The sequence below is a fragment of the Bison bison genome, unplaced genomic scaffold (genome assembly GCF_000754665.1).
Source record: "Bison bison bison isolate TAMUID 2011002044 unplaced genomic scaffold, Bison_UMD1.0 scf7180017864491, whole genome shotgun sequence".
In the NCBI taxonomy this organism is placed as follows: domain Eukaryota; kingdom Metazoa; phylum Chordata; class Mammalia; order Artiodactyla; family Bovidae; genus Bison; species Bison bison.
The window spans coordinates 9677898-9699657 of record NW_011495050.1 but is presented as its reverse complement, the minus strand read 5'-3'; the positions used below and the strand labels follow the sequence as shown (position 1 = coordinate 9699657).

Here is a 21760-nt window from a genome sequence, read left to right as displayed (position 1 = left end):
ATGCTCTAATATAATTCGCATAAATGTATAACCAGATGATACAATAAATGTTCCATGAAGATTTTAAAGGTATCAGCTCATTTCAGATTGCCTATGCCATCTGGAATATGGACCATCTTCAAATCTTTGCTAATTCTACCAATAACAGGATAGAGTGTATTGGTTATCTTCAAATTTTAAAAGTTGACCATAAAATAATAGCACAACTAGCCAGAATATAAGCAGTATTTTGACTGCTAATATTTTTAAAACACTGAAAAAGTACATTTCAAATTTTCTCATTCATTTACTGACCTATTGAAACCTGACATCTATTAAGTAATTTTTTAAATTTTCTGAAAAGTTATCAAGTTAAATCAAAAAATTTACTTTTTATTGAAAATTATTTTTCTATCTAAGTTCAGTTTTAATGAATCACGTATTGGCTATTTTTTCCATGACTGGTACATGCATCTCAAGTTTCTCAAGGAAAACCCTATGACTCAATTGGAGAACAGCAAGTTATTTTTATGAAATATCAGTTCAGTTCAGTTCAGTTTAGTTGCTCAGTAGTGTCCTACTCTTTGTGACCCATGGACTGCAGCACACCAGACTTCTCTGTCCTTCACCATCTCCTGGAATTTGCTTGGACTCATGACCACTGAGTCAGTGATGCCATCCAATCATCTCATCCTCTGTCGTCCCCATCTCCTCCTGCCTTCTGTTTTTCCCAGCATCAGGGTATTTTCTAATAAGTCAGCTCTTCGCATCAGGTGGCCACAGTTTTGGAACTTCAGCTTCAGCCATCAGTCCTTCCAATGAATATTCAGGACTGATTTCCTTTAGGATTGACTGGTTTGATAACCTTGCTGTCTCAGGGACTCTCTGGAATCTTCTCCAACACCAGAGTTCAAAAGCATCAATTATTCAGTGGTGCTCAGCTTTCTTTATGGTCCAACTCTCACATCCACACATGAAATATAGTCTGTGTAATGTTCTGTGAAGTTTAATTATGTTCCATGGGGTAAACACTGACTCAGCAGTAAAAGGCTATCTACTTTCCCAGAAACAATTTTCTTCTCAAACAGAGTAGCTGGTCAAAGTGCTCCCCATACAAAATGATCACAATTGAAGTAATATGGTAGATACTATTGACAGCCTGTAGACTAGTATTCTTCTTCCTTGCTGACAGAGAACAATTTTGTTCAACTGAGTGAGAGCTGTGTACATCAGAGAAGGATAAGCCCCTTGCCAGATCCAGATGACTAATCTTGATTTTTTCAAAGCCAAATCATAGTAAGTCTTTTGCTATTGTCCAGTGAATGGCTTAGGAATGGATATGATTGAAATTTGGTCAACAGGAGAGAATGGAAAGTCTGCTGGAAAGTTTGTGTAAAGTTCTCAGACATTATAGAAGTACATAACATAGAAACATTCCATTCCATCCATTGCTGAGAAATACTGTTATGCCTAGAGATTTTATAACTATCTCAAGACCATGAGAGAGGAAGTCCAAGAATTAAGCCAATATGCTAAGTACTGCAGGACAGAGATGGAAAAAACCTGGGTCAGGAATGATACAACTGAACCTTTGCAATAAACAACACTTAAACCATCTTACTCAAAGATTCACTGTTATATGGAGCAACATATTTTTCTTATTGCTTATGCAGTCATGAATTGGTTTTCTGTTACTTGCACGTGAAAAATGAGAAGGAAATTGCAACCCACTCTAGTATTCTTGCCTGGAGAATCCCATGGATGAAGGAACCTGGCTTCCCTGGTAGCTCAGAGGTTAAAACTTCGGCCCGCAATGCGGGAGACCTGGGTTCGATCCCTGGGTTGGGAAGATTACCCTGGAGAAGGAAATGGCAACCCACTCCATTATTCTTGCCTGGAGAATCCCATGGACGGAGGAGCCTCGTGGGCTACAGTCCACGGAGTCGCAAAGAGTGGGACATGACTGAGTGACTTCACTTTCACTTTCTAGTATTCTTGCCTGGAGAATCCCAGGGACAGAGGAGCCTGGTGGGCTGCCGTATATGGGGTCCCACAGAGTTGGATACGACTGAATCTATTTAGCAGCAGCAGCAGCAGCAGGTGAAAAAAAATAATGGTAAGAGTCTTTCTTTACGGCTTTTCTGATGACTCAGCAGGTAAAGAATCCACCTGCAATGCAGGAGACACAGGGGATGTGGTTTCAATCTCTGGGTCAGGAAGATACCCTGCAGGAGGAAATGGCAACCCAATCCAGTATTCTTGCCTGGAAAATTCCATGGACAGAGGACCCTAGCGGGCTACAGTCCACAGGGTCACAAAGGATCGGACTCAACTGAGTGACTGAACACGCACATCTTTTTTTAAATTCAGCCATGCAAGTCAAAAGCACTGGCTGAAATTCTCGAAATTACATGTGTCCTGTCATCTCTGAAAAGATTAACTTCAAATATACAATGAAAAGAAGAAAAATTTAAATATTCTTACTTGAATGCCAGCTCCCTCTGGCACTGTGATCTTCCATACACAATTCAGATTGTTGTCATAAGGCTCAGGGTATCCAGGAGACAAAATAGTCCCTTTGCGCTTAGTTAAAATTCCACCACAGGGCACTGAAAGTAAAACAATCCATGAGAGGAAGTTAATTGTAACGCAAAAGATTAAAATAAGGAAAAGGTCAGCAATAACATAGATACTAGACTTGCAAACATAATCAAATCATATTATGCTTTAAAACTCAAAAGAACCATGAAAATTGTCTTCCTATAGCACAAAAACTTCCTATAGCACACAAAAAAGAACTAGATATTAAAGGATAACCTGGCGATAGCATATCGAAAGTCATTCCATAATTAACTCAATAATAGCATATTATTTGTATATTACTAAAATGTTCATTGGCACAAGTTAAACATTGTTCATACATACATAAAGAATTTTTGAATAATTATTTTATATTTTTTTCTCTTCATGTATCTTTTGAGTAGTAATAAAATCCCTTTCAGAGTAATAATGATGATGATTACAATTATGTTATGATTATAACATTTATATGGAGCCTATATACCAGTACTCTTCTAAACACTTTTACATACTTTATCTTATTAAACCTTCCCAACAATCCAACAATATACGAATAAGTATCCTCCTCATTTTACAGCTGAGGAAATGGAAGCAGTAACAGTTTAACTTTCTCAAGATCACATAGTCAGAGATGAAACTGGAGTTTGAATACTGGTAGTTTGGCTCCACATTCATGTTATTCAGTGTAAAGAAAATACTCAATATGGAGACAGTCTGGTTACTGCCGGTACAACTACTAAAGAAAGAATACGTACGGAGACTTGCTCTAAAGACAATAAAGACTTTTAAAATTTTTTAAAGATACCAATCTTAAAGCAAAATTCTTACACTGCTGGTAGTATCAGATTGACTCTGGGAATGACAAAACTTACAGTTTTAAATACTGTGTGATGTTGGACATGTCCTTGAATTCTGTGAAACTCAGATGCTTTATTAAAAGATAATGCAATTGTTTCCAAGGGGCTTTTGTGGAAAGTAAATAGATATTATAATCTACATAAAGGGGCTTCTCTGGGGCCCAGTGGTAAAGAATCCATCTGCCAGTGCAAGAGAAACAGGTTCAAAGCCTGGGTCAGGAATAACCCCTGGAGAAGAAAATGGCAACTCACTCCAGTATTCTTGCCTGAGAAATCCCATGGACAGAGGAGTCTCAAAAGATTCAGTTACTACTTAGCAACTAAACGATAACAATGCACATAAAGAAGCTTACACACTGCTTGAAACATAGTAAGAAGTCAGTAAATTATATTTTCTTTTGCTACAACTATTGTTATTTTATGTTCTAATGGCACTATGATCCTTGGACATGTGTCCTAATCTGGCTCTAATGATGAAATATCAGAAAATATTTTTGTAATAATTTTTAAAGGTAATTATACAACTTTGTGTCACTTCTAAAACTGAGTGCAAAAAATCTAGGGTAATTGCTCAAAAGAATGCTACAAACTTTTTACATTTTCAAACTTTTAAATCAGTGTGATAAAGAAAATTTTAGCTCATCCTCCGTCTGATCCTTTCAATTCAAATGCTAGCTCTCTGTGACCTACACCATCTTCTCATCTCTTTTTAACCACTGCTCTTCTGTAATGGCATCTATTACCGTGTCATCTATATACTATGACTCCAGTGTTAGTCGCTCAGTAGTGTCTAACTCTTTGCAACCCCATGTACTGTAGCCTGCCAGGCTCCTCCGTCTGTGGGGATTCTCCAGGCAAGAAAACTAGAGTGGGTAGCCGTTTCCTTTTCCATGGGATCTTCTCGGCCCAGGGATCAAACCCAGGTTTCTGGCATTGCAGGCAGATTCTTTATTGTCTGAGGCACCAGGGAAGCCATATACTATGATTACTAAACATTTATCTCTAGCCATAACTTCTACCCAGAGTTATACAATAATATGTCAACTCAATATCTCAAAATTCATACGTCCATATCAAGATTTTTTAAATTCTCCCTGATCTATATTATTTGCCTTCTCAGTAAATGTTACCGCCTAATTCTTAAGCCAAAAATCTAGAACTCAATTCATCTTTCTTTTCAAATTCACATGTACATCTATATTCAGCCTATCAGCAAACTATGTCAATTCTATTTTAAAAATATATCCGAAAGTTTACCAGTTCTCATCACTGATCATGATCTGCGAATCTAAATCAACATTAAGTTTCCCCTTCACTTCCGCAATAGGCTTCTATTCAGTCTTATTGCTTCTATACCACCCCCATCCCTTACATTAGCCATAGTGATTTTCCAGAAACTGAGATCGTATCTTCTATAGGTCAGTGAATTTCCACAACTTAGAAAAATTCTAATTGTTCCAGCCTTTGAGGCACTCTATGACTTGGCCTCTGCTCTGCCTCTCCCAATTCTTCTGTCATTTTTGCCATCATTCACTCTTTTCTTGACACCTGAGATTATTGTTGTGGCTTGCTTACCTCTTTGACTTTCATATATCCCACCCCTCTTCATTCATCTCATTTGGATTTAAAACAGCAGCATGCTCTGGATGTCTTCCTCTAATCTCCAGCCTCTGCTTTCTTTTGCTCCATAGCATTTACCATTATCTGAAATAAAAGTAAACTCCCTAAGGGCAGAGACCTTATCCTCTTACTCAGAGCTATGCGGCCAATGCCTAGAATAGCGCCTGGCACTTTGTTGTTATTGTTCAGACGCTAAGTCGTGTCAGACTCTTTGCAACTCTGTGCACTGCAGCATGCCAGGCTTCCCTGTCCTTCGTTATCTCCCGGAGTATGCTCAAACTCATGCCCTTTGAGTCAATGATGCTATCCAATCATCTCATCCTCTTCGTCCCCTTCTCCTCCTGTCTCCCATCTTTCCCAGGATCAGGGTCTTTTCCAATGAGTCGACTGTTCACATCAGGTGACCAAAGTATTGGAGTTTCAGTTGTTCCAATGAATATTCAGGGTTGATTTCCTTTAGGATTGACTGGTTTGATTTCCTGGCTGTCCAAGGGACTCTCAAGAGTTTTCTCCAGCACCACAGTTTGAAAGCATCAATTCTTTGGTGCTCATTCTTTTTTATGGTCTATCCATATATGACTACTGCAAAAACCATACCTCAGAGTATACGGACTTCGTCTCTGCTTTTTAATACACTGTCTAGGTTTGTCATAGCTTTCCTTCCAAGGAGGAAGCATCTTTTAATTTCATGGCTGCAGTCATCATCATGTGATTTTGGAGCCCAAGAAAATAAAGTCTGTGACTGTTTCTACATTTTTTCTCAACTTTTAGCCATGAAGTGATGGCACCGGATGCCATGATTTTAGTTTTTTGAATGTTAAGTTTAAAGCCAGCTTTTTCACTCTTATCTTTCACTATCATCAGAAGACTCTTTAGCTCCTCTTACCTTTCTGCCACTAGAATGGTATCTTCTGTATGTTTGGGCTTCTTTAGTGGCTCTGAAGTAAACAATCTGCCTGCAATGCAGGAGACCTGGGTTTGATCCCTGGGTTGGTAAGATCCCCTGGAGAAGCGCATGGCAACCCACTTCAGTATTCTTGCCTGGAGAATCTCCATGGACAGAGAAACCTGGCGGGTTACAGTCCATGGGGTTGCACAGAGTTGGAATGCTTGAGGTTGTTGATAGCTCTCCTAGCAATCTTGATTTCAACTTGTGATTCATCTAACCCAGCATTTTGCATGATGTACTCTGCATATAAGTTAAATAAGCAGGGTGACAATATATAACCTTGATATACTCCATTCCCAATTTTGAACCACTCAGTTGTTCCATGTCTGGTCTTAACTGTTGCTTCTTGACTTGCATACAGGTTTCTCAGGAGACAGGTAAGGTGGTCTGGCATTCTCAACTCAAAGAATTGTCCACAGTTGGCTGTTATCCACAGTCAAAGACTTTAGTGTAGTCAAGGAAGCAGATATTTATCCGGAATTCTGTTTCTTTCTCTATGATCCAACAAATGTTAGCAATTTGATCTCTGGTTCTTTGCCCTTTTCTAAACCCAGCTTGTACATCTGGAAATTTTCAGTTCATGTGCTGCTGAAGCCTAGCTTGAAGGATTTTGAGCACTGTTGGCTAGCATGTGAAATGAGTGCAATTGCAGAGTAGTTGAACATTCTTTGTCATTGTCCTTTTTTGGGATTGGAATGAAAACTAACTTTTTCCAGTCCTGTGGTCACATTGAGTTTTCCAAGTTTGGACATATTGAGTGCAGCACTTTAACAGCATCATCTTTTAAATATTTAAATAGGTCACCTGGAATTCTATCACCACTAGCTTTGTTTGTAGTAATGCTTCCTAAGGCCCACTTGACATTATACTCCACGATGTCTGACTCTAGGTGAGTGACCACATTATCATGTTTATCCAAGTCATTAAGACCTTTTTTGTACAGTTCTTCTGTGTATTCTTGCTACCTCTTCTTAATCTCTTTTGCTTCTGTTAAGTCCTTATGATTTCTGGCCTTTATTGTACCCATCCTTATATGAAATATTCCCTTGATATCTCCAATTTTCTTGAAAAGATCTCTCTAATACTTGGTAAACTAAATAAATGCTTGTTAAATAAATTACTGAGTGACTGCCTATCTGTATAAATCTTATGATTATGTAAAGTTACTCTTTACCATTCCCGTATCATTCGTTTCTACTAGTATTTTTCTAAAGAAGCCATATTTAATTCTATTTCACTTGTTTTTATTTTTCCCAAGAAAATACATTATAAGTGTGTTCCCAGATGTGCATTACCACACAATAATGTTTTACAAAGTTTTATATTCTTTTATATTACTTTTCCTAGTATTTCTTTTCTATTTTAAAAAGAATGTATTGTATATTTTTAATATCTTCTAATCAGTATTATTCAATATAACATACAGATTAAGAAAACAGATTTTAGAATCAAGCAGCTTGGGTACAAATATTAATTCTTTTTTTTGTCTCTAAACCATAGGGGTTTCACTATCTATCTATAAAAGAGAGAATATTCTTATCTACCTCCTGGTGTTGGTGTCAATATTAAATGAGATAATGCTTAATAGCACTTCATACAAATAGTAGTCAGTGCTATTCATTATTATATTTAATAACTTTTTCATGATTGAATGGATGAGTGAATCAATGAATGAAGATTCAGATACTATATGTATTTCTTCATCTGTTTCTTTCCACTGAAAAAAGACAGTGTGGACAAGTGTTGCCATGGATCCAATATAAGTAAAAATAGTTCTTTCTGGGTTGCTAAAGGACTTGAAAAAAACAAAGCTTGATAAGAGTGATGGGATAAGCAGCTAATTAAACACTTCTTCCGAAGGGAGTTAAGTGGCATGTTCAGGAGCTTTTCAAAAGATACCTCCCACTAACAGAAATACTTATGCCTAAGGCCATATATTGTCAGAGCTATTAGTGGCTACAGGGGCTTTTTCAAATCACAGAATCTCAGAGAGAAGAGAATTTTGGGTTTTCAGAGACTAAAAATTTTAAGAAATCTGAAGTGTAGTAAGGTCAAATTTAGAAGATAAAGTTCAGTCTTCAGCAAGTTTATCAAGTTTACCTCTGAAAGTCCAACATTCTTATAAAAACATTATTGTGCTTTATAATTTACCTAAGAACTACTTGATGACACAGATTTGCACAAGAATATTAAATATTGTTTTCTTATACAGGTTAGTTAAATTTGTGAATTACCTAATTCAGTATCTGACCATTTTAACTATAAGTACAATTTGCATATCATGTCTAATGGGGCTGCTTTCGAGACAACCATTTAATTTCAATATATCAACATTTTCTAAAAAATTAATGAACATTTTATCTAGTTCTACTTTGACAGAAAAAAAAATAAAAGTGTTGATAGCAGTAATAAGAACTGTGAAACTCAAACAATTATATTTGAGATGGAATTCACTAGAAATGTAGGTCACTGCTTTTATTTGGTTTCAATTGTTGGATGCTCATTTAGCCTAAGCTATCAACTGAGTATTCATTGAACCAGTGAAGGGAAGGGAAATAAAATCATTATGTATAATACTCTGTAATAGATTAACAAACATTATAATTAAACTGTAAAATACAGAGAATTTGTTCTTTCTCAGAATAAAATTACCTATACACTATGAAAATCTACTGTGTATGTTTTACCTATGCCTCCTTCTATGGATTCTCAAGTGTCTTGTAGTTTCAAGATGGCTTGTAAAGGTCTAAGCAAGCAAACTGAGCAAGAATATCACCATGCAGTGAAAGCCTGAGGTTGCAAAAGCATAGGTCCTGGACTTGCGAAGTTGGTCAGTTGTTCTATCTCTATAAAAATTTATGAAATTATCAAACTTATCTGCTAAAATCCATTCATTGAACAAATGTTTATTGAAAACCTCTTGTATGCCACATCCTCTTTTGGTTGAGCAAAAAATAGAATATAGTGACAGGAAGAGGAGGGCAAGAAAGATTAGAGAAGCATCCTGCTGCTGCTGCTAAGTTGCTTCAGTCGTATCCAACTCTGTGTGACCCCACAGATGGCAGCCCACCAGGTTCCTCTGTCCCTGGGATTCTCCAGGCAAGAATACTGGAGTGGATTACCATTTCCTTCTCCAGTGCATGAAAGTGAAATGTGATAGTGAAGTCGCTCAGTCGTGTCTGACTCTTAGCAACCCCATGGACTGCAGCCTACCAGGCTCCTCCATCCATGGGATTTTCCAGGTAAAAGTACTAGAGTGGGTTTCCATTGCCTTCTCCAGAGAAGCATCCTAACTATATATAATCTGGTGAATGGTTGTTGCTTAAAAACAAACAAACAAACAAACAAAAACAGAATAAAGATATAAAGAACAAATGGAGGATGAGTAGAAGAAAATTACTTTAGATAGGATGGTCAAGGAAGATATTCAGGTGAAAACTGAAATGAAGCAATGCAGTAAGCCCAAAAGGTATCTTGGGGATGATTTTCCAAGGATAAAAAATAGAAAGCTCAAAGACTTTGAAGCAGTTAGAATTTTATCCAAATAACAGAAACTGAAGTGAAGTCGCTCAGTCATGTCCGACTCTTTGCGACCCCATGGACAGTAGTCCATGGGATTTTCCAGGCAAGAATACTGGAGTGGGTTGATGAACACAAATTACAGATAATTCTTTAATATCAACCTAAGATAACTCTGCATTTGACTCATATTTGAATTAAGACACCAAGCCTTCTCTTTTTCTGAATTTTTGAATACTTAAAGACATTATCATTTTTATTCATAACATTTAAAACTAAAAAATTTATAGCTAAAAATAGAAATGCAAAGTATATTTTCATTTATGTAAAGACTAGCAGTGGGATCAAATGGTAAAACCTAAAGTGAGCTATCATCCAACTGTCATTTAGAATCTAGTTCTTGTCTCATACAAATCCCATTCAGTTTTCTGGATTTATACCTCTTCTACAAAGTATACATTACTTTTTTAAGTGATATAAAGTAATATGCCCTTTTCGTGTTATCTTGTCAGGAAACAGAAGCCATCTGATAAAATTTTCTATCTCTGAGTATGCGCTTTCAAACCAATGCAACATAAAACGTAGTGTGTTTTATGTTTAAACACCCACCATAGATGCACTCTCATGTTTCTCAAAAAGCCCAGGTATCTAGAGAGAAATGGACTTTTGACAGAGAGTATGTAATGGCTCCTGAGTCCCTCATCTTTTCGCCTTAAAAGTAAAAAGTGAGGCTGAATGCATCTAGGCTAGGGATGACAGACTGTTAGCATTTACTCCTGATGTTGCATGTCAGCCATGGCAAGGTCTCAAAGACTTTCAAAGGCTTTAATGCTTGGTAGAAGCTTCTGCACTTGTTGAAATGAATTTATAGTCAAATGGCCTGATCTTGTTCTTTACATGGATTCTTATTTCTTATGGCAAAAACACCAAGATTCATCAACTGACACATTTGACATATGGAAAAGCTTTGCGATAATCATGTAGAATAGGGGTTTTCTTCTGCTTTAAACAAAAATGTTTACAGTGTACAGTTCTTTTTCTCTGTTTTCCGTCACATAGAATATTTTATTTTTTTCTTATTTCCCTCTCCTCTTCCTAAACTATTGTTACATTTTTTTTTCTTCCTTCTTTAATTTCAGCTCATTTCTCCCTTTTATCTCTTTCCTCTTTCTAACATTATCATCATACCTTCATGGACAAAATAAAATATAATATTTTGGATAATGTAATGTTCAAACTTTGATTAAACATATATTTTTCAACCAATTAGAATAATGGTAATCATTATTTTAATTTCAAGTTTATTTTTTATTTTAGACAAACACTGAAACCAAAGCAAATCATGAATATATGTCTATTGTTATAAGTCTGCTCCTTTTAAATCAACTGCCCTTAAATTTATAAATTGATGGAAAGAAATTTCACAACCCCTAAATAGAATATTCTAATAATTACTATTATCCTCAAGAAAATTGGCATTATATTTCCCTAAAGCCTTTCTGAAAATTTTTAAGTGAGAAAAAAAATCTCGCTTTTAAGGAACTAAATTATCAGAATTAGAAAAACTAATAGAAGCCCATGCTTTTAGACCTTTCCAAGATGCAAAAATCTTCAGCAGAAGATAATCTTTACATATAATAATTTTAAAGTGTTATTAAAACTACATATCAACAGATTAAAATCAATAATATCAAATCCTTTATGAATACTACATAGAAGTTCTTTATTTGAGATCCAATACTTTTAGAATTGAAGTTGTAAGTTCTGACTTTATGGTGGAGAATTTGGAAAGCACAAAAACAACTTAATTTTTGAGTACTTACGTGAGTCTAAGAACTTTGCCAAGGCTTTAAAATATGTAATAGTCACAATAAATCTATAACTTCCCTGTTTTCTTGATATGGGAATTGAGAATCAGAGATTATGCAAAAATTTTCAGACTCATGTAGTAATTCACCACAATTTAGTGTTAAAGTCAAAGCCTATTACTACCCAAGACTCAATTGATCCTTATACTGAGAATCTACTACAGCTCCCAGTTATGAAGACTTTATTCAGTTTTTTATGATTTCTTACAATTTTTTTTTCTATTAATTAGGACACTGTTGTGCATATGTTGGTTCTTTGAACACTCTAAATGGACAAATGAATGTTTTCAATAATATTTAAAGATTAATGAGCTAGTTTATACCTTTCCATAAGTCTCTTTATCAATCTGCTTTTATAATTGTCTTGAGGGAATTTTCATAATATATATGAAATGAAAGGAAGACAGCTACTCATTCATTATCTTCCATTGTATGGTATTAATATTTTCTATCACTATGTACATAAAGAAACTAAAAGTTACAGAGAAATGATATAAATAATTACTGAGAAAAGTGAGGCAGAAATAATGATTGATTCCTGATATTTAGAAAGCAATATTTAAAAATCCACTGTAAGGCTAAAGAGATTTATTATCTTTTGTCTTCCTTCAATTATTAAACTGAATTGGAGCAATGTAATTTCTGATTTATGCATATTGTATGACTAATTTTGGCCTAGACATAAAGGAACATTTCTCTCAGCTCATAATCTTTTAGGATAATTAATTTATTCACATTTTATAAGGCTATGAACTCAACATATAGTGTGGTCATAAGGAAGAGCATTATCTATTTTCTCTTATGAGAGTAGAAAAGTATATAAAGATCTTTTTGTCCCATTAACCATAGCTCTATGCTAGGTGCAAAAGAAGAGAGACATTAAGTGCAAATGATTTCTTCTCCTTTGCTTGCTGATTGTCAAAAATATACTTTAACAGGTTAAGAAATTCCACATTATAAAAAAGATATAGAATTTGAATTAGGAAATTAGCTTATCAGTCAAAACAAAAAGGAAAAAACTTTTCTATCATGCACATTGAAGTATGGAATCAGAAAATATTTTCAAATCCTGCTCCTATGGTACTACTTATTAGGCTGTGTCCCTTTTAAAGAAAACTGTTTTACCTCTCTAAGACTCAGTTTATTCATCTGTAAATTCTGAGAGTAACTTCTCCATAGGTTTGCTGTAAGAAGTTAATTAAATATGTGTTTATTGCTAAATTATTCAGAATGAAACCTGGCAAATGGGAAGTGTTAAATCATACTAGAAACTGGTTATTTAGTTGAAAGAGAAGAAAGTTGAGGAGTCATTTATAGCTTTCCAGTGTTTAAAATTACTTTCTGTATGTGGTTTTCAACAAATAAAAGAAAAATAAAAGAACAGTTCCCATTCCATTTACTGTATAAGGAAGAATTAGATTTTTTGTTGTAAGAAAAATACTCTGTGAAATATGCAAGATATATTTGTTTGAGGGAGTGGTGATATCAAGTTCCTATAGAAACTTAGATCCTACATTTTTGTTTATGATAGGCCCAATTTGTACCACTCCGTTTTATTTTTTTAATTTATGATAATCCTAATTCGCACATTTCCCAAGCACAAATATTAATGATGTTCTCATTTGAAAAAGATTTAAAGCAGTTTTGTCCTATATGCAGTATGTGTTATATAAATGCATATCACCAAACTTTATCTTTACTCCTTCCTCAGTAGAAATGAGTGTAACTTCCATATCATTTCAATTAAAATCTGTTTAAAATACATTATTCTAATTAAGTATGAACTAACATTACATTAATCTCTGTTAAAATATGGTAAAATATGTTTTTAAATGTTAAAAATAAAAACTACTTAAAATTTCTTTTCAGGTATGGCAGGATGTGTTATTAAAAATAGATTTTATATATTTATAAATGTACATGCTATATTGTTTATATATACACGCATATCTTCTCTATCACAAAGTAGGGAATTGAGATTATTAAAATAAAAACAAAATTTTACTTATCTTTTATTTAAAAAAAACCTTCCTCTCATTTTCCAAATCTCATGCTAATAAAACTTTAATGAGGAAGAACTCATTAGAATTATTTCTTAACCTGAGATTAAGCTTTACTATTCTTCTTTTAGTTTTACAATATGTAATTAAAAAACTTAATTTCCAGACATGCTCTTAGAACAGAGAAGAAAGCAACTTCACTACAGTCTACATTTTCAACATCCATGGAATTCTACAGGATCCAAAAGTCATTGTAATGATCCTGAAATATGATAAGATTCTAAACTATTGATATTTTTATTGTTTAGAAAATGTTTTAACTGCTTCAAATAACTTAGCAGAGCTAAGTTTATAAAGCTTGCATTTTGTTTATCAATATAAACTGTATATGTGTGTTGTGTGCTCAGTCCTCAGTCATATCTGATTTAACCCCATGGACTGCAGTCTGCCAGGCATATCTGTCCATGGGATTTTAAAGGTGGGAAGAGAGGACTGGGTTGCCATTTCCTTCTCCAGACGGTCTTCTTGACTCAGGGTTCAAACCCACATCTCTTATGTCTCCTGAATTGGCAGACGGTTCTTGACCACTAGTGCCACCTCAGAGGCCCTGGATATAACATTACAAAAATAGTTTCAAATAATGAGATTTGACTAATCCTATTGCCATCTACCCATTTAAAGTTTTTCCACTTATATCTGTGAAAGACTGGGAAAATTTCTTATTTTATATTTTTATAACATATATATAACTTAAATGGGGCTTCTCTGGTGGCTCTGTGGAAAAGAGATGCAGGTTCGATCCCTGAGAAAATCCCAGGGAAAATCCCCTGGAGGACAGCATGGCAACCCACTCCAGTGTTATTGCTTGGAGAGCTTCCTGGACAGAGGAGCCTGGTGGGCTATGGTCCATGAGATCTCAAAGAGTCAGTATAACTTAAGTGACTAAGCATGCATGCACGTAACTAACAGAGAAAAGGAAACAAAAAATGTATTAATGTGTATTTTCTAATTTCTTTGCTGATAAAAAATATGCAGAAAAATCAATCTCTGTGATCTTTAAAAGATAAGTAAATTCCTTATATGTTGGCATAGACATCTTTGCATAAATTTTAAAAATGAAAAGTGTTTATTTTAAAGGATGGTGATGTCTAATAATGCCATATTAATAGCATTCCAATTCTGTGTTATTGGAAATATGTATGTATATTTTCATTGATTACATCACACCTCAATTGCATCAAATAGCCACTGTAATTTCCATACTTAGATACATCATAACAAATAAAGTATTAAATATTGACAGATGTAAGATAACTAATTTTGATATACAATATGTACAACATGAAACATACAAATTTATAAACTTACCAATACAGGTAGGTAAGGAATCATTCCATTGGGCCAAAGAATTCGGCACTGTATCACACCTAATTGCAATGGATCCATGGAGAATATATCCTGGGTTACATTCAAAAAGAACCAATGAACCAACTGCAAATTCATTGCCAATCCTTCTTCCAAACCTTGGTTCAGGTACAGAACTGCATTGTGTGGAACTTGTTCTAGGAACAGCTGCGTACAAATAATTGTGGATTTTAATTTCATGTTTGGTAGAGAAATATAGGTTTCAAAATGTGACTATACAAACAGATTTCAGAGAAATCTTCACTAACTCGAACTTTAGGTAACAATTTGAACATATTTATAAAAGTTTAAAATTTCATACATGATGAAATGAATAAATTCAAAATGAATAAATATTGCTATTGTCATTAAGATTTTTTCTTTAAAAACATTTTTATTTTGGATTCTTTAAACAATATCAGTTACTTTCTGTTTTTTGTTTTACCATACTTTTATAAATATAACAATGTAGCATGAGCAAAGATATTTCAATTTAAGGAATGGTAACAGATACATTTTTTTTTTCTTTTTAAATTGGAATGCCAAGCATACAAAAAGCAGATGTCAGGTTATGTAAAGCAATGCCAATTTTTTAACACTATTTGCTCCCTAAAAACACAGATTTTAAAAAAGCAAAAACACTTGATTAATTTCACAACATATTCATAAACTTAGTTGTTCAAAACATGTTTGCTATTGATGAAGACAATATGTTCAGGCTAAGCAGAATAGAAGTCAGACAGATTAACAACAATAGAAACTTTAATAACCATACAATATCAAATCTGAAATTCCTTTTAGGTATGTTCTTCAATTGTGACTTTTTTAAAGATAGAATGATAACAGGATGTTTTTTCTTTTTAAAACACATACAGATGGGATTAAGGAGTTTGACAATAGTCCGAAAAATGATAAGATGAATTCCAAATAGATTCCTCTTATGTCACTTGAGTGAAAATAATTTCATTTGTTAGAGTGCCTTTTAAAAATCATAATACCACGCATTGTTACAGAGGGACTATTATTAAGAATGAAACAGTGTAATATTATAGCCAATATTATAATTAGAATAAGAGGGTTTAATAAGAATATCAAATCACAAGTGCTTATAAATTTATTTGGAATAAAGTTCAAGATACATTTGAGAATAACTACATTGATCATATATAATTCAAATAAAATATTCAGAAGATAGCTCTTAATTTAGTTTTATATAATGTGTAAGTTTGTCTATTATAAGTGACAGAAAAACTATGTAAACTAATTTTGAATTGTGCAAAAATATTTAATAATCATGAAGAAAGTTTGAATTCTCCTAAGAGAATGAGAAACTACAATTTTAGAATGGAGTAATGATTTCCTTGGCATGTCTAAGTACATCAGCACAAAAAGTTTGTACATTCTTAGAGTGCTAGACTATAAGGAAATAGAATATGTAGAGTGAAGCATTGTCAAAAAAAAAAGATGTTTTAAAAACAGTATGTTAAAAACAAGGAAAAGCATGAAATTTGCTTGAGAATGATGATGGAAGCAATAGATTTTTTTTTACTTTGGTAAAAGTAATAATGCTTTAATAATGGGGAAGGGGAAAATGCAAAACAATTTTTTTTTTTAAAGCACACAACTTTTATCTGTCCTTTATGGTTATGAGGCTCTCATCATTCAACAGTTCTGAACACAGCATGGAAACTGATTACATTCCTTAGTGTGTTTCTATGCTACAGGGTCACTTACCTTGATAAACAAAGTGAAATCCCTTAGCTGTTATTGGTCCAACTGAAGTAAATCGAATTGTGATCTGATTACCTGAACTCAGTGGAAGTGATTCTCCTACTCAACAAAACAAACACTAAGATATCATAAATAATTTCATTCAGTAAACCTAACAAATTATACTAATTTACACTGTCATTTGAAAACATCAATCTATGCTCTATTAAATTACTTTAATATATTCTACCACTGACAATATATTATTTTGGGATCAGCTTCAATTGCAACCTTTTCTTTTTTTTTACTGGAAGGCTTTTATTACATTTTGATAATATTGCCTCATTTTGTAAAGAATCTTTAAATATTACATCAAACACCATGGACAAAGTGACTAAATACTATATTTACTTGATTACAATCCCAGAAAATGGTTATATTTTTATCAAGAGTCTGAATTACTGTTGCGTTTCTATTCTTTTTTAAAAAAGTAATGACTTTATGTTCAGTTTACTTTATTTCTAATATGGATGATATAAATCTCAACTTTCACTACATTACCAATCAAAGTCAGTCTTTTATCAATAACTGATGCATGGCAGTTCTAGTAAAGGATACCTGAATGGGATCCTGAGAGGGAAGATAACAGAGAAGATTGCTGAGTTGGCCCATCATACACCTCAACAACATCGTGGAGTGATGTCTGGAAAAATACAAACTGGCCAAACACCACTGATCAACAGGAACCAGGAGAAGCAAACAAATCACCAATCATCCAAAAATGAAAACAAAAAACAAACAAACAAAAAAAATAGAAAGAGGAGGAGAGAGAGAACAAAGTATTACAATATAATAGTCATCTTTTTTTTTTCTATCTTTAAAAGAGGATGTGTGCCAATTGGTTGATATGCCTAACACATGTACTTCAGGTCATAAAAGTAATGAACATGACCTAAATGCAATAAAATTTTAAGAAGATTGCTTTTAAAGTAAATTAAATGGGCATAACTTTTAATTTAGCTCAGAAATCATAAGGTTGGTAATTAATAATGTATAATAACTACTTTTTAATTTTTCCATTGGTAGTTTGATTGTTTTCACTTTGCGACTCTCTTCTCTTTTTCTAATTTTTTTTTTCCTCTTTTAGATGAGATAGACAAAGTTTTAGTTTAGGGGATTCAGTTTAGATTGCTTTTAAAATGCTATTCCATTATAAGTAATAGTGTTTAGAAAAATATAGCAAGATACTTCTAAGGTACAGTGTTTAATCCACATTCTAAATTGAAAATGATCCCTAAAAAATTATTGTTCTTCTTCTGCCAAAATAAGGACATATTATTTATCATTTATTGGCAATTAAGATATTTTAATTAAGATATACAATTTTACAAAATTATTGCTTGTTTGTGGTAAGTACAGATCTGACACACTTACCAATAGTTTTATATATGCCTTCTTTTTACTTCATTTTGTACTTTTCCTTTAATAATATATTAACTTTACATGCTGAAAATAATTAAACTATAACTTAAAAGAAGGAACCTGTTACAGAGTAGAAATCAACTAGTGTTTTGTGTCTTAAAAAAGGGAAATAGGTAATAAAATTCATACTTAAAACATTTAATGGATAGAAAAATTGAGGGGTCTAAAAAGAGTATGATTTTTTTAACATTTAATAATGTAAAAGCAAGGCAGCTTTTATAAATTCAAAATCATATATTGTAATTAAACTTACATTGAACAAATATTTATAAAGTTCTTCATATTTTACCCCTTAAATCGAGGTTATGGTTACCCTACAGTGGTCATATGAATGCAGGCTTATTCATTTGAAACATACTGAGTTTTGCATATGAACCCACACACACGATACTGTAAACAAAGCCACATGTCTTTATTTTTGGCTTACTAAAATAAGCTGGTGATCTCAGTCCAGTTCTTTGTGGGGTAAAATAAAATAAGCACAGATTGAGTGTTGTTACTTAGGATAATTCCTGAACTGTAGAGGGCTGAATTTCATAAGTGATCCTCCTTAAAACACTATCTCAATGTCATGGAAACAAATTTATGTTTCTATCAAATCACATACGTGTAGCCAATTATTTTAATGGTTTACAACTCTTATGAAAAAATTTCAGTTCAGATATTTTTAAAAAATCCGTATTTGGGTCTACCAAATCCAAAGCTATTTCAAAAATACTCCTAAAAATATTAAGAAAGTTTCTGTTTTGTTTTTGCATTTGTTTAGATTGATGTTTGGATGATCTGATTTCAAATATATCTTGAAAAGTTTCTGTTAAAATGCAGATGTTGCCACTGTCTTTCCAAGTGCCCCTCCACCACCTACCCCATCAAAATCAAGGTAGTCTAATCATCAGAACTTTGCTAAGTCAAGTAGGTTGTGCAACAAGACTCTTGGCAGATAACATTCTTTCTCTGTATGTTTATGGGGAGTCATTAGGGGAAAATGTCAAAATGCAACATTCTTTATCTCTGTCTCCAAAATAACTCTGTCTTCCTAAATATCTCAAATAATCCATGGCCATGCTACCCTGAACAGATCTGATCTCATCTAAATATCTCAAATAATCCAAATTTCCAAGCAAACCACTGTATTTACAAATAACATATAAAACAACTAACATACACAGTGATCCAAGATCTTTTTCTAAGGAAAAAGGGAAAAAAATACTCCCTCTTTTTTCCTCCTTGTAAGCTTCTTATTCTCAATTATTACTTCTTTACAGTAGACTATAATTTTGTGTCACCTATAAATTGAGTATGTTGAAACTATGGCTTTTAATGACATAGTCAGTAATATGACATATTTACATCATATTAAGTAAAGAAAACTACTCTTTTGAGAGATATTAGTCTGTGGTTAATGTAATTCTCTGATGAGATTGGGTAGGAGATGAGAGAGTTGAGTGTTGAATCTTTCTTTATTAAGCAATCAGTAAGCTACTTCTCTTGAACTGCAACCTTACTCTGCAGTAATATGGTCAATAGAATCTTAAAAACAGTTTTTATCAGGCAAAAACTTTGAGAGGGTACTGAATCATTATATGAAAGTGAATTTTAAGGTACATGTTGGATAAGTGTTTTGTATATGAAGACTCAAGAGCAGTTGCATAGTGATCTGATTTCCTACATAGTCTCAGGTTAACTATTGGCTTACTAAACTGAGGCATTACAATTGTGAACCAAATCTCCCTTTCTCGGTCAAAAGTATCAAGAATTAAATGGCTTCCCCTCTGTTTGTCTACTTATTCAGCCTCTAAATATCTAAATTTACTTAGTTTTCATATGTTCAGATAGCAGTAGGTCTTTTGACTCTAAAATGTTCTGAATAGCCAGCTGTACTCTTTGCAACAGCTTCCCTGGTGGGTCAGATAGTAAAGAATCTGCTGGCAATGCGGGAGACCTGGGTTTGATCCCTGGGTTGCAAAGATCCCTTGGGGAAGGAAATGGCAACCCACTTCAGTATTCTTGCCTGGAGAATCCCAAGGACAGAGCAGCCTGGTGGGCTACAGTCTATAGGATGGCAAAGAGTTGGACAAGACTGAGAAACTAACACTTTCACTTTCTTCCTTTACCCTTTGCGTATTTCAGGCTAAACTAGGAAGGAAAATGTGAAAGATTTTAAGGTGGACCAAAAGGTAACTGGATGTTGTGTTTTGGTTAACAAGACATTTTCTAGCATATCATTATGTGTTACCTGTGTTTATGGGGGCTGTTGTGTAATGCAAGTTCAGTTCAGTCAGTCAGTCCTGTCCAACTCTTTGCGACCCCATGAATCGCAGCACGCCAGGCCTCCCTGTCCATCACCAACTCCCGGAGTTTACCCAAACTCATGTCCATCGAGTCGGTGATGCCATCCAGCCATCTCATCCTGTGTCCTTCCCTTCTCCTCCTGTCCCCAATCCCTCCCAGCATCAGGGTCTTTTCCAATGAGTCAACTCTTCACATGAGGTGGCCAAAGTACTTGAGTTTCAGCCTCAGCATCAGTCCTTCCAAAGAACACCCAGGACTGATCTCCTTTAATGGACCGGTTGGATCTCCTTGCAGTCCAAGAGACTCTCAAGAGTCTTCTCCAACACCACAGTTCAAAAGCATCAATTCTTCAGAGCTCAGCTTTCTTCACAGTCCAACTCTCACATTCATGCATGACCACTGGAAAAACCATAGCTTTGAAAAGATGGACCTTTGTTGGCAAAGTAATGTCTCTGCTTTTGAATATGCTATCTAGGTTGGTCATAACTTTCCTTCCAAGGAGTAAGCGTCTTTTAATTTCATGGCTGCAATCACCATCTGCAGTGATTTTGGAGCCCCAAAAAAGCAAAGTCTGACACTGTTTCCGCTGTTTACCCATCTATTTCCCATGAAGTAATGGGACCAGATGCCATGATTTTAGTTTTCTGAATGTTGAGCTTTAAGCCAACTTTTTTACTCTCCTCTTTCACTTTCATCAAGAGGCTTTTTAGTTCCTCTTCACTTTCTGCCATATTTAATCCATTATTATCCAATGGACAGAGCAATTTTGCAAGTTTGTAAATTCATTCCAGTATTCTATTAATGTCTCTCTATCAATTCATCAATCTATTTTGCTATTTGAATTCTTTCTTGAACTGTTGTAACATTTTACTAGGTCCCTCATTAATTAATGACTTAAATATAAAATTTAACATGTTTATTTTAGGTTTGTATAGTAGTCATGACTGTGCTGTGAAAAAGTCTACAAGCAATAAATGCTGGAAAGGGTGTGGAGAAAAGGGAACCCTCTTACACTGTTGGTGGGAATAAACTAGTACAGCCACTATGGAGAACAGTGTGGAGATTCCTTAAAAAACTGGAAATAGAACTGCCTTATGACCCAGCAATCCCACTGCTGGGCATACACAACAAGGAAACTAGAATTGAAAGAGACATATGTACCCCAATGTTCATCGCAGCACTGTTTATAATAGCCAGGACATGGAAGCAACCTAGATGTCCATCAGCAGATGAATGGATAAGAAAGCTGTGGTACATATACACAATGGAGTATTCTTCAGCCATTAAAAAGAATACATTTGAATCAGTTCTAATGAGGTGGATGAAACTGGAGCTGATTATACAGAGTGAAGTAAGCCAGAAAGAAAAACACCAATACAGTATACTAACGCATATATATGGAATTTAGAAAGATGATAACGATAACCCTGTATGTGAGGCAGCAAAAGAGACACTGATGTATAGAACAGTCTTTTGGACTCTGTGGGAGAGGGCGAGGGC

At 34.2% G+C, this 21760-nt stretch overlaps 1 protein-coding gene across 1 annotated transcript in view; it reads right to left on the bottom strand.

The window, feature by feature from the left end:
* CSMD3 (CUB and Sushi multiple domains 3) overlaps positions 1–21760 on the bottom strand; it is a 1491512-nt gene that overhangs the window by 189150 nt on the left and 1280602 nt on the right. Inside the window, exons 33-36 of the mRNA XM_010863441.1 lie at positions 17105–17218; positions 16511–16606; positions 14741–14944; positions 2464–2588 (exon numbers count right to left, since the gene is read on the bottom strand). Coding sequence (XP_010861743.1) covers positions 2464–2588; positions 14741–14944; positions 16511–16606; positions 17105–17218 — 539 coding nt within the window. The remainder of the gene's footprint in view (positions 1–2463; positions 2589–14740; positions 14945–16510; positions 16607–17104; positions 17219–21760) is intronic.